Here is a 19,511-nt window from a genome sequence, read left to right as displayed (position 1 = left end):
AGTACAGGATATAAGAGAATACAGTACATTACAGGATATAAGAGAATACAGTACAGTACAGGATATATGAGAATACAGTACAGTACAGGATATAAGAGAATACAGTACAGTACAGGATATAAGAGAATACAGTATAGTACAGGTTATAAGAGAATACAGTACAGTACAGGATATAAGAGAATACAGTACAGTACAGGATATAAGAGAATACAGTACAGTACAGGATATATGAGAATACAGTACAGTACAGGATATAAGAGAATACAGTACAGTACAGGATATAAGAGAATACAGTATAGTACAGGTTATAAGAGAATACAGTACAGTACAGGTTATAAGAGAATACAGTACAGTACAGGATATAAGAGAATACAGTACAGTACAGGATATAAGAGAATACAGTACAGCACAGGATATAAGAGAATACAGTACAGTACAGGATATAAGAGAATACAGTACAGTACAGGATATAAGAGAATACAGTACATTACAGGATATAAGAGAATACAGTACAGTACAGGAGATATAAGAGAATACAGTACAGCACAGGATATAAGAGAATACAGTACAGCACAGGATATAAGAGAATACAGTACATTACAGGATATAAGAGAATACAGTACAGTACAGGAGATGAGAGAATACAGTACAGTACAGGAGATATAAGAGAATACAGTACAGTACAGGAGATATAAGAGAATACAGTACAGTACAGGATATAAGAGAATACAGTACAGTACAGGAGATATAAGAGAATACAGTACAGTACAGGATATAAGAGAATACAGTACAGTACAGGATATAAGAGAATACAGTACAGTACAGGTTATAAGAGAATACAGTACAGTACAGGATATAAAAGAATACAGTACAGTACAGGATATATGAGAATACAGTACAGTACAGGATATAAGAGAATACAGTACAGTACAGGATATAAGAGAATACAGTATAGTACAGGTTATAAGAGAATACAGTACAGTACAGGTTATAAGAGAATACAGTACAGTACAGGATATAAGAGAATACAGTACAGTACAGGATATAAGAGAATACAGTACAGTACAGGATATAAGAGAATACAGTACAGCACAGGATATAAGAGAATACAGTACAGTACAGGATATAAGAGAATACAGTACAGCACAGGATATAAGAGAATACAGTACAGTACAGTATATAAGAGAATACAGTACAGTACAGGATATAAGAGAATACAGTACAGTACAGGTTATAAGAGAATACAGTACAGCACAGGATATAAGAGAATACAGTACAGCACAGGATATAAGAGAATACAGTACAGCACAGGATATAAGAGAATACAGTACAGTACAGGATATAAGAGAATACAGTACAGTACAGGATATAAGAGAATACAGTACAGCACAGGATATAAGAGAATACAGTACAGTACAGGATATAAGAGAATACAGTACAGGATATAAGAGAGTACAGTACAGTACAGGATATAAGAGAATACAGTATAGTACAGGATATAAGAGAGTACAGTACAGTACAGGATATAAGAGAATACAGTACAGTACAGGTTATAAGAGAATACAGTACAGTACAGGATATAAGAGAATACAGTACAGTACAGGATATAAGAGAATACAGTACAGTACAGGATATAAGAGAATACAGTACAGCACAGGATATAAGAGAATACAGTACAGTACAGGATATAAGAGAATACAGTACAGCGCAGGATATAAGAGAATACAGTACAGTACAGGTTATAAGAGAATACAGTACAGTACAGGATATAAGAGAATACAGTACAGTACAGGATATAAAAGAATACAGTACAGTACAGGATATAAGAGAATACAGTACAGTACAGGAGATATAAGAGAATACAGTACAGCACAGGATATAAGAGAATACAGTACAGTACAGGATATAAGAGAATACAGTACAGCACAGGATATAAGAGAATACAGTACAGCACAGGATATAAGAGAATACAGTACAGCACAGGATATAAGAGAATACAGTACAGTACAGGATATAAGAGAATACAGTACAGTACAGGATATAAGAGAATACAGTACAGCACAGGATATAAGAAAATACAGTACATTACAGGATATAAGAGAATACAGTACAGTACAGGATATAAGAGAATACAGTACAGTACAGGAGATATAAGAGAATACAGTACAGCACAGGATATAAGAGAATACAGTACAGCACAGGATATAAGAGAATACAGTACAGTACAGGATATAAGAGAATACAGTACAGCACAGGATATAAGAGAATACAGTACAGTACAGGATATAAGAGAATACAGTACAGCACAGGATATAAGAGAATACAGTACAGTACAGGATATAAGAGATTTTGATAATGAGATAAGAAGCTCAAATCCACATTGAGTCTCCTGTTTTTCGAGTCAAAAAACAGTATCATTTTGGCTTCAAATGTCTTTCTCTCTTGTGTGTTTTTGAAATTACCTCTCAGTATCTTGATTGTAAGGTCCTGTATGGAGGGGCCTGATTGGGTAACTGGGGGGCAGTGGTCCTTTTCTTTATGGACGGAAACTCAACAAAAGGATGAACCTACACAGACATTCTATCAACCGCCATAAAGAAAAGGACCACTGCCCCCCAGTTGGACACCCCAGTTACCCAATCAGGCCCCTCCATACAGGACCTTACAATCAAGATACTGAGAGGTAATTTCAAAAACACACAAGAGAGAAAGACATTTGAAGCCAAAATGATACTGTTTTTTTGACTCGAAAAACAGGGGACTCAATGTGGATTTGAGCTTCTTATCTCATTATCAAAATTTCTTATAACCTGCACTGTCTTCTCTTTTGTATCTCTCTTTTTCCTGCTTAATTACCAGTCTCCCCCCTGCTCCCCCCTCCCTCCCCCTTTTTCTCATTCTTATCTATTTACTCTTGTTCCTATAACAGGACAATTTATGGCCCATCTTAGTGTGAATTCTCCACATCTATTGTCTTTACCCCTGTATATTTGTGAGATGTAACCGGTGTCTTCTCCTTGTGAGATTAGATTTGCTTTGGACTTGATAAAGGGAGGAATCCCGAAAGCTTCTCTACAAAATGCTGTTAGTCCAATAAAAAAGGTTATTACAGGATACTGCAACATTTTATGATATGTATATATATATATATATATATATATATATATAACATTTTCTCAATGGAACTTTGGGCACTGTCCAAGAGATATGTTAAAAGTTTTGATTCCAACACTAGGCACCCCCACGATCAGCTGATGACTGGATGTAAACAATGTAGGAGCTGGGTGCAGTTGGCTCTGTACATTGTGCAGTGGTGGCTCATGGTTATTGCAGCTCAGTGCTTATTCCCATTAATAGGAGCCAACCTGCAGTGACCAGGCACCACCACTGCATGATGTGCAGAGCCAACTGCTTTCAGAGCTCACACTGTTTATATCCAGGTGCCGCGGCTGTGCTAATCAGCTGATTGGTGGGGGCTGTGACAGGTGTCAGCACCGCGCCAATCAACTATTGATTGCATTTCTGAGGATAGGCCATTAGCTAATTTTCCCTGGAAAACCCCTTTAATATACTTGCCGAGAGTTATGGGGCTGAAACCTACAGGTGCATATTTCAGGTATAAATTACTCCAATTTTTTGCTAATGTTACTGTAAATATGCTAAACTATGGAAGCCACACTGACTCAGCCACCAACTGACTCATTTCCTGCCTGCAGATCCTTTTATAACCTCCTAGATTCTGCAACAACAGTGACATCTAGTGATAACTGTTAATATTACAGTTGTCACTATGCCCTGCCCAGGGAATCATGAGCGTCATAAACCCAGCAACACTAGGCTTGTACAAAAATGTGTTACTTGTTGTGTATAGAGCTTTAAAGGGGTACTCCGCCCACAGACATCTTCATAGGATAGGGGATAAGATGTCTGATCGTGGGAGTCCCGCCACTGCCATCACCCGCGATCTCCACGCAGCACCCCGCATTTCAAACAGTATGCTTTGAACGCTGGGTTCCCGCAGGGGGAGACGTGACGTCATGCCACGCCCCTTTATGACGCCCCACCCCCTTCATTCATGTCTATGGGAGGGGGCGTGATGACCATTAGACATCTTATCCCCTATCCTTTTGATAGGGGATAAGATGTCTAGGGGCGGAGTACCCCTTTAAGTTAAGGAAAAAACACAAAACATTTACAAATAAAAAAAAACAAATAAACACAGACATACTGTATATGTATGCTGAAATTGAAACATATGGTGTATGTGTTTATAGAGCTATAAAAACAATAAAAATAATTGAAAAAAAGCACAATGTTCACATACTATAAAAAAAAGTTAAAAAAAATATTTTCTATGTGTAAAATTTTATTTCAAAAAAATTTATTTTTAAAAGGTAAAACGTTAACAAAAATATGCATGCCTACTGGATTTAAGAAAAAAATTATAATGTATACACACTAAACAATTAACATTTTTACCCCCCCCCCCCCCCCCCAAAAAAAAAATAAATAAATAAATAAATAAATAAATAAATAAAAATGACAGTCTGTCAGTGTGGAGAGCTTCAAAAAGAAACAAACAGGCAACATGTGGCCCGGAATGCTTAAAACAACAATAAAATAAAAACAGTCAAATAAAGGAAACATTTTCTTTAAGAAAGAAAAAAAAAAAAGCACATTAACCAAGTAAACAATGTAACAGAAGATAAAGTGTTATCTGTTTGGTGCAGAAAAAAAAAAAAAAAAAACGTAAAGAAAAAAGAAAAGAAGAAAAGCTGTTACAGCAAAATGTGATATAAAATATTACAAAGAGCCTCATGAAGAAAATGAAAACAAAAAATAAACACCAAAAACTTTCAAAAAGTTTCACGTACAAACGAAAGAAACAGATGCAGGTTCCCCGGAGATAGCAGCGTAAATGTCTTATGGGGCTGGAATGTCCGTACAGTGAAGTCTCTGAATGCATTTTTTTTTTTTTTTTTTACAAAAAGACGGGAGGGAAAGAAGAATTGATGGAAAGTGCTGGGAGGACTTGGCAGCCGCCCGGTGGCAGCTCTATTTTTTTTTTTTCTCTATTTTTTTTTCTATGTAAATGTTCCTTCCTTCTTTTGTGGAACACCCCTTTCCTCATCGCAGACCACCCAATCCCTATAAATAACCCAACACTACAACTTTTTCCTCACAATCCGTCTCCCACTTTTCTAGGAGAGGACTTGAAAAATTTCGATATTTAAAAAAAAAAAATTTATTTCCGATAATTTAATTTTTTTTTTCTTCAGTTTTGTCCGAAAAAAAAAAAAAAAAAAAAGAAGAAAAGAAGATGGCCAGTGAATTAAAAAAGAAAGCCTTCTGGAGGGCGGTGATCGCCGAGTTTTTAGCCATGATCATGTTCGTTTTTATAAGTATCGGCGCCGCTCTCGGCTTCAATTTTCCCATCCAAGACAAGACGAACGAAACCGCCGGCCGGACGCAAGATATCGTGAAGGTGTCCCTGGCTTTTGGGCTGTCCATCGCCACCATGGCGCAGAGCGTGGGGCACATCAGCGGAGCCCACCTGAACCCCGCCGTCACCCTGGGCTGCCTCCTCAGCTGTCAGATCAGCATCCTAAAGGCCGTCATGTACATCATCGCGCAGTGCCTGGGCGCCGTGGTCGCCACCGCCATCCTGTCCGGCATCACCAGCAACCTGGAGGGCAACACGCTCGGGCTGAATGGGGTGAGTTATTATGAATGGATTCGCTTTAGATACAACTGGTATGTTTGTTGTATCAACGTATTACAGTGTTTCCCAACCAGGGTGCCTCCAGCTGTTGCAAAACTACAACTCCCAGCATGCCCGGACAGCAAACAGCTGGAGAAACCCTGGTTAGGAAACGCTGTCACCGACGGTTGTCTAGACTGAATAAAGTTTGCCAAACCCTCAGCTTATTACAGTGTTTCCCAACCGGAGTGCCTCCAGCTGTTGCAAAACTACAACTCCCAGCATCCCTGGACAGCCAACAGCCGGAGACACCCTGGTTAGGAAACGCTGTCACCGACAGTTGTCTAGGCTGAATAAAGTTTGGCAAACCCTCAGCTTATTACTGTGTTTCCCAACCAGAGTGCCTCCAGCTGTTGCAAAACTACAACTCCCAGCATGCCCGGACAGCAAACAACTGGAGACACCCTGGTTAGGAAACACTGTCACCGACGGTTGTCTAGACTGAATAAAGTTTGGCAAACCCTCAGCTTATTACTGTGTTTCCCAACCAGGGTGCCTCCAGCTGTTGCAAAACTACAACTCCCAGCATGCTCGGACAGCCAACAGCCGGAGACACCCTGGTTAGGAAACACTGTCACCGACGGTTGTCCAGACTGAATAAAGTTTGGCAAACCCTCAGTGTTTCCCAACCAGGGTGCCTCCAGCTGTTGCAAAACTACAACTCCCAGCATGCCCGGACAGCCAACGGCTGTCCGGGCATGCTGGGAGTTGTATTTTGCAACAGCTGGAGGCACTCTGGTTGGGAAACACTGACTTATTAGATTGTATTATATAGTAGCGATTTTATGAGCCTATTTTCTGTCTTTGTAACAATTCCAAATTTGTCAGGTGTAGTGGAGCTGAGTTTGTCATTTGTAACATGTCCATGTGTCACCTGTGGCGTTACATAGGACTGCAGGAAAAGCCACCACTGGCAATGACAATTCGCATATCCATTTAACTAAAAAAAAGTTATAATACATATCCGGCTCTGCTACACGCAAATGTCATTGTTTATTAATGGCGCAGTTCTATAGGATGTAACGCACATTTTTGGGGGCGTCCATATTGCAACGTTATTTATTTTTTATTTTTTTATTTAAATCTTTATTTTCGACAGCATATTCCATCCATAGACATAAGGACACACAGAATAATCCAAAATCTTTAACCCATTACACTCCCCTGCCCAACCACCCGCCCCGTACGACCGACTCCCGGCAAGGACAAAAAAAAAAAAAATAATAATAATAATAATAATAATAAAAAAATAGATTTTCCATAAAATATTTCAAGATTCATATTTATTCATTTATTTCTCTCTCTAATCTCTTCTCCAGCCGTACCGAATCTTCCTTATCCTTAAAGGGGTTATCCAGGAAAAAACTTTTTTTTTATATATATAGATCAACTGGCTCCAGAAAGTTAAACAGATTTGTAAATTACTTCTATAAAAAAAAAAGTCTTAATCCTTTCAGTACTTATGAGCTGCTGAAGTTGAGTTGTTCTTTTCTGTCTAATTGCTCTCCGATGACATCTGTCTCGGGAAATGCCCAGTTTAGAAGGAAATCCCCATAGAAAACCTCTTCTAAACTGGGCGGTTCCCGAGACACGTGTCATCAGAGAGCACTTAAGACAGAAAAGAACAACCTTAACTTCAGAAGCTCATAAGTACTGAAAGGATTAAGATTTTTTTTTTAATAGAAGTCATTTACAAATCTGTTTAACTTTCTGGAGCCAGTTGATATATATAAAAACATTTTTTTTTTTCCTGGAATACCCCTTTAACTATTGCTTTTTTTTTTTTTTTTCCATATTGCAAAGTTGACAGTGGTACAAGTAATGGTCAAAAAGGTAGAAGAAAAATATTCTGCATATTTTGTGACACTGCTGTTTAGATGCAGCAGAGCTGCGTCTGTAAGGGAGCACATGTTATAGGACTGCAAGTAACACCTACTGCCATGATCTCTCTTAGGTTATATTCACACGTACAGTATCCTGCACATATTTGATCCTGCAGATTTGAAGCTGTGATCAGTCATGTAGTTTACATTGAACTCTGCAGCATCATATTAAGCTCTGCAGCATCATCTATGGGATCTCACCCAGCTCTGCTATATCTGCATGTATGTTGCATTTGAAGAGTGTTTCTCCCAATAAGTATCCATTCCAAACCGGGTATGACAGACAGCGCCCCCCACAGGATTGCACCTACATGTTACTAATTGGCTAATTATTAATAAATACAATAATCTCATTGGACAATAGGGAAGAAATGGCAAGAGGATCACAAAGGCTGGAGGTATAGGCTGATACACCTGTTACCTGCAGTCCTATGTAACACCACAGATAACACAGTGATAACTCTCTGAGTACAGATAATGTAGTAGATGTGACCTGCAGTCCTATGTAACACCACAGATAACACAGTGATAACTCTCTGAGTACAGATAATGTATAGATGTGACCTGCAGTCCTATGTAACACCACAGATAACACAGTGATAACTCTCTGAGTACAGATAATGTAGTAGATGTGACCTGCAGTCCTATGTAACACCACAGATAACACAGTGATAACTCTCTGAGTACAGATAATGTATAGATGTGACCTGCAGTCCTATGTAACACCACAGATAACACAGTGATAACTCTCTGAGTACAGATAATGTATAGATGTGACCTGCAGTCCTATGTAACACCACAGATAACACAGTGATAACTCTCTGAGTACAGATAATGTAGTAGATGTGACTTGCAGTCCTATGTAACACCACAGATAACACAGTGATAACTCTCTGAGTACAGATAATATAGTAGATGTGACCTGCAGTCCTATGTAACACCACAGATAACAGTGATAACTCTGAGTACAGATAATGTATAGATGTGACCTGCAGTCCTATGTAACACCACAGATAACAGTGATAACTCTCTGAGTACAGATAATGTATAGATGTGACCTGCAGTCCTATGTAACACCACAGATAACACAGTGATAACTCTCTGAGTACAGATAATGTAGTAGATGTGACTTGCAGTCCTATGTAACACCACAGATAACACAGTGATAACTCTCTGAGTACAGATAATGTATAGATGTGACCTGCAGTCCTATGTAACACCACAGATAACCGTGATAACTCTCTGAGTACAGATAATGTATAGATGTGACCTGCAGTCCTATGTAACACCACAGATAACACAGTGATAACTCTCTGAGTACAGATAATGTATAGATGTGACCTGCAGTCCTATGTAACACCACAGATAACAGTGATAACTCTCTGAGTACAGATAATGTATAGATGTGACCTGCAGTCCTATGTAACACCACAGATAACAGTGATAACTCTCTGAGTACAGATAATGTAGTAGATGTGACCTGCAGTCCTATGTAACACCACAGATAACACAGTGATAACTCTCTGAGTACAGATAATGTAGTAGATGTGACCTGCAGTCCTATGTAACACCACAGATAACAGTGATAACTCTCTGAGTACAGATAATGTATAGATGTGACCTGCAGTCCTATGTAACACCACAGATAACACAGTGATAACTCTCTGAGTACAGATAATGTATAGATGTGACCTGCAGTCCTATGTAACACCACAGATAACAGTGATAACTCTCTGAGTACAGATAATGTATAGATGTGACCTGCAGTCCTATGTAACACCACAGATAACACAGTGATAACTCTCTGAGTACAGATAATGTAGTGATGTGACCTGCAGTCCTATGTAACATCACAGATAACACAGTGATAACTCCCTGAGTACAGATAATGTAGTAGATGTGACCTGCAGTCCTATGTAACACCACAGATAACACAGTGATAACTCTCTGAGTACAGATAATGTATAGATGTGACCTGCAGTCCTATGTAACACCACAGATAACAGTGATAACTCTCTGAGTACAGATAATGTAGTAGATGTGACCTGCAGTCCTATGTAACACCACAGATAACACAGTGATATCTCTCTGAGTACAGATAATGTATAGATGTGACCTGCAGTCCTATGTAACACCACAGATAACACAGTGATAACTCTCTGAGTACAGATAATGTAGTAGATGTGACCTGCAGTCCTATGTAACACCACAGATAACACAGTGATAACTCTCTGAGTACAGATAATGTATAGATGTGACCTGCAGTCCTATGTAACACCACAGATAACAGTGATAAATCTCTGAGTACAGATAATGTAGTAGATGTGACCTGCAGTCCTATGTAACACCACAGATAACACAGTGATATCTCTCTGAGTACAGATAATGTAGTAGATGTGACCTGCAGTCCTATGTAACACCACAGATAACACAGTGATAACTCTCTGAGTACAGATAATGTATAGATGTGATCTGCAGTCCTATGTAACACCACAGATAACACAGTGATAACTCTCTGAGTAAAGATAATGTAGTAGATGTGACCTGCAGTCCTATGTAACACCACAGATAACACAGTGATAACTCTCTGAGTACAGATAATGTATAGATGTGACCTGCAGTCCTATGTAACACCACAGATAACACAGTGATTGTCACGATGCCGGCTGGCAGGTAGTGGATCCTCTGTGCCAGAGAGGGATTGGCGTGGACCGTGCTAGTGGATCGGTTCTAAGTCACTACTGGTATTCACCAGAGCCCGCCACAAAGCGGGATGGACTTGCTGCGGCGGTAGTGACCAGGTCGTATCCACTAGCAACGGCTCAACCTCTCTGACTGCTGAAGATAGGCGCGGTACAAGGGAGTAGACAGAAGCAAGGTCGGACGTAGCAGAAGGTCGGGGCAGGCAGCAAGGATCGTAGTCAGGGGCAACGGCAGGAGGTCTGGAACACAGGCTAGGAACACACAAGGAAACGCTTTCACTGGCACAATGGCAACAAGATCCGGCGAGGGAGTGAAGGGGAAGTGAGGTATAAATAGGGAGTGCACAGGTGAACACACTAATTGGAACCACTGCGCCAATCAGCGGCGCAGTGGCCCTTTAAATCGCAGAGACCCGGCGCGCGCGCGCCCTAGGGAGCGGGGCCGCGCGCGCCGGGACAGGACAGACGGAGAGCGAGTCAGGTACGGGAGCCGGGATGCGCATCGCGAGCGGGCGCTACCCGCATCGCGAATCGCATCCCGGCTGGAGACGGTATCGCAGCGCACCGGGTCAGTGGAGCTGCCCGGAGCGCTGCGGTAGCGAGAGAGAAGCGAGCGCTCCGGGGAGGAGCGGGGACCCGGAGCGCTCGGCGTAACAGTACCCCCCCCTTGGGTCTCCCCCTCTTCTTAGAGCCTGAGAACCTGAGGAGCAGACTTTTGTCTAGGATGTTGTCCTCAGGTTCCCAGGATCTCTCTTCAGGTCCACAGCCCTCCCAATCCACCAAAAAGAACCTTTTTCCTCTGACCGTCTTGGAGGCCAGTATCTCTTTCACTGAGAAGACGTCAGAAGAACCGGAGACAGGAGTGGGAGAAACTAATTTGGGAGAGAAACGGTTGATGATGAGTGGTTTAAGAAGAGAGACATGAAAGGCATTAGGAATACGGAGAGAAGGAGGAAGAAGAAGTTTGTAAGAGACAGGATTAATTTGGCACAAGACTTTGAAAGGACCAAGATAGCGTGGACCCAGTTTGTAACTGGGGACACGAAAGCGGACATATTTAGCGGAGAGCCATACCTTGTCTCCGGGAGCAAAAATGGGGGGAGCTCTTCTTTTCTTATCGGCAAACTTTTTCATGCGAGATGAAGCCTGTAAAAGAGAATCTTGGGTCTCTTTCCATATGGTGGAAAGATCACGAGTCACTTCATCTACAGCGGGCAAACCAGAGGGCAAGGGAGTAGGGAGGGGGGGAAGAGGGTGACGGCCGTACACCACGAAAAATGGGGATTTGGAGGAAGATTCAGAGACTCTAAAGTTATACGAGAATTCGGCCCATGGTAGAAGATCTGCCCAATCATCCTGGCGGGAGGAAACAAAATGTCGTAAATAATCACCCAAGACCTGGTTAATTCTTTCTACTTGTCCATTGGATTGAGGATGATATGCAGAAGAAAAGTTTAATTTAATCTTGAGTTGTTTACAGAGAGCCCTCCAGAATTTTGACACGAATTGGACGCCTCTATCCGAGACTATCTGTGTGGGCAACCCGTGAAGACGAAAAATGTGTACAAAAAATTGTTTAGCCAACTGAGGCGCTGAAGGAAGACCAGGAAGAGGGATGAAATGTGCCATCTTGGAGAATCGATCAACGACCACCCAAACAACAGTGTTGCCACGGGATGGGGGTAGGTCTGTAATAAAATCCATACCAATCAGAGACCAAGGCTGTTCGGGGACAGGCAGAGGATGAAGAAAACCAGCGGGCTTCTGGCGAGGAGTCTTATCCCGGGCACAGACAGTGCAGGCTCGCACAAAGTCCACGACATCCGTCTCCAGAGTCGGCCACCAATAGAAGCGAGAGATGAGTTGCACAGATTTCTTGATGCCCGCATGGCCTGCGAGATGGGAGGAGTGACCCCATTTGAGGATTCCGAGGCGTTGGCGTGGAGTGACGAAGGTCCTCCCTGGAGGAGTTTGCCTGATGGAGGCTGGAGAAGTGGAAATCAGGCAGTCAGGAGGAATGATGTGTTGCGGAGAGAGTTCAACTTCCGAGGCATCCGAGGAACGAGAGAGAGCATCGGCCCTAATGTTCTTATCGGCAGGCCGAAAGTGAATTTCAAAATTAAATCGGGCAAAGAACAGAGACCACCTGGCCTGGCGAGGATTCAGCCGTTGGGCAGACTGGAGATAGGAGAGGTTCTTGTGATCGGTGTAAATAATAACTGGAAATCTTGATCCCTCCAGCAGATGCCTCCATTCCTCAAGTGCTAATTTAATGGCTAGAAGCTCTCGATCCCCGATGGAGTAGTTCCTCTCCGCCGGAGAGAAGGTCCTAGAAAAAAAACCACAAGTAACAGCATGCCCGGAAGAATTTTTTTGTAGAAGGACCGCTCCAGCTCCTACAGAGGAGGCATCAACCTCCAATAGGAAGGGTTTAGATGGGTCAGGTCTGGAGAGCACAGGAGCCGAAGAAAAGGCAGACTTGAGCCGTTTAAAGGCGTCTTCCGCTTGAGGAGGCCAAGACTTGGGATTGGCATTTTTTTTGGTTAAAGCCACGATAGGGGCCACAACGGTAGAAAAATGTGGAATAAATTGCCTGTAATAATTGGCGAACCCCAAAAAACGTTGGATAGCACGGAGTCCGGAGGGGCGTGGCCAATCTAAGACGGCAGAGAGTTTGTCTGGATCCATTTGTAGTCCTTGGCCAGAGACCAAGTATCCTAGGAAAGGAAGAGATTGGCATTCAAACAGACATTTCTCTATCTTGGCATAAAGTTGATTGTCACAAAGTCTCTGAAGAACCATACGGACATGCTGGCGGTGTTCTTCTAGATTGGCAGAAAAAATCAGGATATCGTCCAGATATACAACAACACAGGAGTATAAGAGATCACGAAAAATTTCATTAACAAAGTCTTGGAAGACGGCAGGGGCGTTGCACAGGCCAAAGGGCATGACCAGATACTCAAAGTGTCCATCTCTAGTGTTAAATGCCGTTTTCCATTCATCCCCCTCTCTGATGCGGATGAGATTATAAGCACCTCTTAAGTCCAGTTTGGTAAAGATGTGGGCACCTTGGAGGCGATCAAAGAGTTCAGAGATGAGGGGTAGGGGGTAGCGGTTCTTTACCGTGATTTTATTAAGACCGCGGTAGTCAATGCAAGGACGTAGAGAGCCATCTTTTTTGGACACAAAGAAAAATCCGGCTCCGGCAGGAGAGGAGGATTTACGGATAAAGCCTTTTTTTAAATTTTCCTGGATGTACTCCGACATAGCAAGAGTCTCTGGGGCGGACAGAGGATAGATTCTGCCCCGGGGTGGAGTAGTGCCCGGGAGGAGGTCAATGGGACAGTCATAAGGCCTGTGAGGAGGTAGAGTCTCAGCTTGTTTTTTGCAAAAAACATCCGCAAAGTCCATATAGGCCTTAGGGAGACCGGTTACAGGGGGAACCACAGAGTCACGGCAAGGGGTACTGGGAACCGGTTTTAGGCAGTCCTTGAAACAAGAGGGCCCCCAACTCTTGATCTCCCCAGTGGACCAATCCAGGGTTGGGGAATGGAGTTGAAGCCAGGGTAGTCCAAGGAGGATTTCGGAAGTGCAATTGGGGAGGACCAAAAACTCAATCTTCTCGTGATGAGGTCCGATGCACATTAGAAGGGGCTCCGTGCGGAGACGTATGGTACAGTCCAATCTTTCATTGTTTACACAATTGATGTAGAGGGGTCTGGCGAGACTGGTCACTGGGATGTTGAACCTGTTGACGAGAGAGGCCAAAATAAAATTTCCTGCAGATCCGGAATCCAAGAAGGCCATAGTAGAGAAGGAGAAGGCAGAGGCAGATATCCGCACAGGCACAGTAAGACGTGGAGAAGCAGAGTAGACATCAAGGACTGTCTCACCTTTGTGCGGAGTCAGCGTACGTCTTTCCAGGCGGGGAGGACGGATAGGACAATCCTTCAGGAAGTGTTCGGTACTGGCACAGTACAGGCAGAGATTCTCCATGCGGCGTCGTGTCCTCTCTTGAGGTGTCAGGCGAGACCGGTCGACCTGCGTAGCCTCCACGGCGGGAGGCACAGGAACGGATTGCAGGGGACCAGAGGAGAGAGGAGCCGGGGAGAAAAAACGCCTTGTGCGAACAAAGTCCATATCCTGGCGGAGCTCCTGACGCCTTTCGGAAAAACGCATGTCAATGCGAGTGGCAAGATGGATGAGTTCATGTAGGTTAGCAGGGATTTCTCGTGCGGCCAGAACATCTTTAATGTTGCTGGATAGGCCTTTTTTAAAGGTCGCGCAGAGGGCCTCATTATTCCAGGATAATTCTGAAGCAAGAGTACGGAATTGTACGGCGTACTCGCCAACGGAAGAATTACCCTGGACCAGGTTCAACAGGGCAGTCTCAGCAGAAGAGGCTCGGGCAGGTTCCTCAAAGACACTTCGAATTTCCGAGAAGAAGGAATGTATAGAGGCAGTGACGGGGTCATTGCGGTCCCAGAGCGGTGTGGCCCATGACAGAGCTTTTCCAGACAAAAGGCTGACTATGAAAGCCACCTTAGACCTTTCAGTAGGAAACTGGTCCGACATCATCTCCAAGTGCAGGGAACATTGGGAAAGACAGCCACGGCAGAATTTAGAGTCCCCATCAAATTTATCCGGCAAGGATAGTCGTAGTCCAGAAGCGGCCACTCGCTGCGGAGGAGGTGCAAGAGCTGGCGGAGGAGATGATTGCTGGAGCTGTGGTAGTAACTGCTGTAGCATCACGGTCAGTTGAGACAGCTGTTGGCCTTGTTGCGCTATCTGTTGTGACTGCTGGGCGACCACCGTGGTGAGGTCGGCGACAACTGGCAGAGGAACTTCAGCGGGATCCATGGCCGGATCTACTGTCACGATGCCGGCTGGCAGGTAGTGGATCCTCTGTGCCAGAGAGGGATTGGCGTGGACCGTGCTAGTGGATCGGTTCTAAGTCACTACTGGTTTTTCACCAGAGCCCGCCGCAAAGCGGGATGGTCTTGCTGCGGCGGTAGTGACCAGGTCGTATCCACTAGCAACGGCTCAACCTCTCTGACTGCTGAAGATAGGCGCGGTACAAGGGAGTAGACAGAAGCAAGGTCGGACGTAGCAGAAGGTCGGGGCAGGCAGCAAGGATCGTAGTCAGGGGCAACGGCAGGAGGTCTGGAACACAGGCTAGGAACACACAAGGAAACGCTTTCACTGGCACAATGGCAACAAGATCCGGCGAGGGAGTGAAGGGGAAGTGAGGTATAAATAGGGAGTGCACAGGTGAACACACTAATTGGAACCACTGCGCCAATCAGCGGCGCAGTGGCCCTTTAAATCGCAGAGACCCGGCGCGCGCGCGCCCTAGGGAGCGGGGCCGCGCGCGCCGGGACAGGACAGACGGAGAGCGAGTCAGGTACGGGAGTCGGGATGCGCATCGCGAGCGGGCGCTACCCGCATCGCGAATCGCATCCCGGCTGGAGACGGTATCGCAGCGCACCGGGTCAGTGGAGCTGCCCGGAGCGCTGCGGTAGCGAGAGAGAAGCGAGCGCTCCGGGGAGGAGCGGGGACCCGGAGCGCTAGGCGTAACAGTGATAACTCTCTGAGTACAGATAATGTAGTAGATGTGACCTGCAGTCCTATGTAACACCACAGATAACACAGTGATAACTCTCTGAGTACAGATTATGTAGTAGATGTGACCTGCAGTCCTATGTAACACCACAGATAACACAGTGATAACTCTCTGAGTACAGATAATGTAGTAGATGTGACCTGCAGTCCTATGTAACACCACAGATAACATAGTGATAACTCTCTGAGTACAGATTATGTAGTAGATGTGACCTGCAGTCCTATGTAACACCACAGATAACACAGTGATAACTCTCTGAGTACAGATAATGTATAGATGTGACCTGCAGTCCTATGTAACACCCCAGATAACACAGTGATAACTCTCTGAGTACAGATAATGTATAGATGTAACCTGCAGTCCTATGTAACACCCCAGATAACACGTGGTGACATACATGAGGCAGTAGCTGGTGTTGTTATCAGCAGGTGACACGCTTTCTATAGACTGCTGGAGATAAACACTTTCTCCTCAAGGCTGCGCCATTATTAGTATTCCTGTCAGCTGCTGGATGAGTGGCGTTCTCTAGGGAAGAATTTCGGAGCAGCTTCACTGTCAGGAAACACGCTCAGCTCTGCGCAATCACAATTCATGAGAAATCCTGCTGAATCTAAGTAATATCTGCTTCTGGGAAAGCTGGGTGACAATGTATTGGTAGAATGGCGGCTCTTTCCAGAACACCCTACCTGCATACCAGAACTAAATATGTCACTTGGCACCACGCACGATCATGTGACTGCATTATCTGTATCCAGAAAAAGAATGCGGTGAAAAAGACAAACTCAGCTCTGCTACATCTATATACGATAACTGTGATAACACATACAAAATCATAGTACGTAAAAATTTACGTAACGGCGGCGCAGTCGCGCGTGATTGACGTCTCAGACCGAAACATTTTATGCTGCACTGACACATTGTAACAAACTATCAGAAGGGATGAGGCTTCGTTCAAGTCTGCGCTGGGGCAGAACAACAAAAATAACTGCGGCGGCAGATTTGTTACGCAAAGGTCCCCAGTGGTCCCCCGTCAGACCCCAGTGACTTTAAAGGGGGTCTGATGGGTTTCTGTCATGGTGATAAAACCGTGCTCTGATACAGAACAGTGTTTCCATATCAGAGTGCCTCCAGCTGTCGCAAAACTACAACTCCCAGCATGCCCGGATAGCCAACAGCCGGAGACACCCTGGTTAGGAAACACTGTCACCGACGGTTGTCTAGACTGAATAAAGTTTGGCAAACCCTCAGCTTATTACAGTGTTTCCCAACCAGGGTGCCTCCAGCTGTCGCAAAACTACAACTCCCAGCATGCCCGGACAGCCAACAGCCGGAGACACCCTGGTTAGGAAACACTGTCACCGACGGTTGTCTAGACTGAATAAAGTTTGGCAAACCCTCAGCTTATTACAGTGTTTCCCAACCAGAGTGCCTCCAGCTGTCGCAAAACTACAACTCCCAGCATGCCCGGACAGCCAACAGCCAGAGACACCCTGGTTAGGAAACACTGTCACCGACGGTTGTCCAGACTGAATAAAGTTTGGCAAACCCTCAGCTTATTACAGTGTTTCCCAACCAAGGGGCCTCCAGCTGTTGCAAAACTACAACTCCCAGCATGCCCGGACAGCCAACAGCCGGAGACATCCTGGTTAGGAAACACTGTCACCCACGGTTGTCTAGACTGAATAAAGTTTGGCAAACCCTCGGTGATTCCCAACCAGGGTGCCTCCAGCTGTTGCAAAACTACAACTCCCTGCATGCCCGGACAGCCAACAGCCGGAGACACCCTGTTTAGGAAACACTGTCACCGACGGTTGTCTAGACTGAATAAAGTTTGGCAAACCCTCAGTTTATTACAGTGTTTCCCAACCAGGGGGTCTCCAGCTGTTGCAAAACTACAACTCCCAGCATGCCCGGATAGCCAACAGCCAGAGACACCCTGGTTAGGAAACCCTGCCACCGACGGTTGTCTAGACTGAATAAAGTTTGGCAAACCCTCAGCTTATTACTGTGTTTCCCAACCAGAGTGCCTCCAGCTGTTGCAAAACTACAACTCCCAGCATCCCTGGACAGCCAACAGCCGGAGACACCCTGGTTAGTAAACACTGTCACCGACGGTTGTCTAGACTGAATAAAGTTTGGCAAACCCTCAGTTTATTACAGTGTTTCCCAACCAGGGGGTCTCCAGCTGTTGCAAAACTACAACTCCCAGCATCCCTGGACAGCCAACAGCCGGAGACACCCTGGTTAGGAAACACTGTCACCGACGGTTGTCTAGACTGAATAAAGTTTGGCAAACCCTCAGTTTATTACAGTGTTTCCCAACCAGGGGGTCTCCAGCTGTTGCAAAACTACAACTCCCAGCATGCCCGGACAGCCAACGGCTGTCCGGGCATGCTGGGAGTTGTAGTTTTGTAACAGCTGGGGGCACCCTGGTTGGGAAACAATGACTTATTAGATTGTATTATGTAGTATTATACATGAGCCAGGCCAGCATGCTGGGAGTTGTAGTTTTGCAACAGCCGGAGACACCCTGGTTAGGAAACACTGTCTCTGACGGTTGTTTAGACTGAATAAAGTTTGGCAAACCCTCAGCTTCGCTTACATTCCATTCGCTGACAGCAAGCAGAGATCTTAGAAAAAAATATATATGGTGAGGAATCTATAGGCCTCATTTAGAAAAGCTACCTGTTGCCCATAGAAACCAAGGAATCTATAGGCCTCATTTAGAAAAGCTGCCTGTTGCCCATAGCAACCAAGGAATCTATAGGCCTCATTTAGAAAAGCTGCCTGTTGCCCATAGCAACCAGGGAATCTATAGGCCTCATTTAGAAAAGCTGCCTGTTGCCCATAGCAACCAGGCTCAGGTGAGCTTAGAAAGTGAAAGTGAAAGACAGTTTAGGTTATGAAAACAACTCCTAGGAAAACCTGTCCTTGTTGCCCATAGTAACCAGTCAGAGCTCAGCGGCCATTTGTAGTTGCCATGGGCAGCGAGGGCAGTTTTTTCTTATAGCTAATAGTGATACAGCCATGTCGTGATCAAACTTTATTTGTAAAAACAAAAACAGAACAACCAGACAATCTCCTTATACCTAAGAGACGAGAAAGGACGGTGCTGGCCATGGTCATTGCGTTAGGGCCAAACCGAGCCCGTTAGGGCCAAACCTAGCTGTGGAATGTCGTTGCGACAGACATCGCGTGCGGTTGCGTTATCAGACACTCCGCGCGGGCGTGGTTTTGGCGCATGAGATGATTGCGACTGGCCTCCTTCCGCTCTTGACTCAGTTATACCTCCAGGACGTGAAGAGATGAGCAGGACCCTTTTAGGGGCCACAGCACATAACGCAGTCCTTCATGTTGTTTAGGGACCCCAATTATATTCAGAATAAGGCGTGGCTTTGTGTGACACCCTCATATACCGTCACTTCATTGCTTATCGCCGTGGGTTACGGGGACCCCGGTAATTAAAGATTTTGGCGGTGAGTTATGTCAACCGAATGGGGGACATTTACTAAAGTATTTGCACCTGTAAATGTAGTGCA

The 19,511-nt window shown here is 44.6% G+C and overlaps 1 protein-coding gene across 1 annotated transcript in view; it reads left to right on the top strand.

Moving 5' to 3' along the window:
- Positions 1-5,195: 5,195 nt before the first annotated feature.
- AQP1 (aquaporin 1 (Colton blood group)) overlaps positions 5,196-19,511 on the top strand; it is a 54,261-nt gene continuing 39,945 nt past the window's right edge. The window contains exon 1 of the mRNA XM_056518833.1: positions 5,196-5,716. Within this exon, the coding sequence (XP_056374808.1) occupies positions 5,321-5,716 (396 nt within the window). The 5' untranslated portion in view covers positions 5,196-5,320. The remainder of the gene's footprint in view (positions 5,717-19,511) is intronic.

This window comes from Hyla sarda, chromosome 5, assembly GCF_029499605.1.
Source record: "Hyla sarda isolate aHylSar1 chromosome 5, aHylSar1.hap1, whole genome shotgun sequence".
Classification (NCBI taxonomy): domain Eukaryota; kingdom Metazoa; phylum Chordata; class Amphibia; order Anura; family Hylidae; genus Hyla; species Hyla sarda.
Note: the sequence above shows the minus strand (reverse complement) of the source record. Positions and strands in the feature narration are given on the sequence as shown.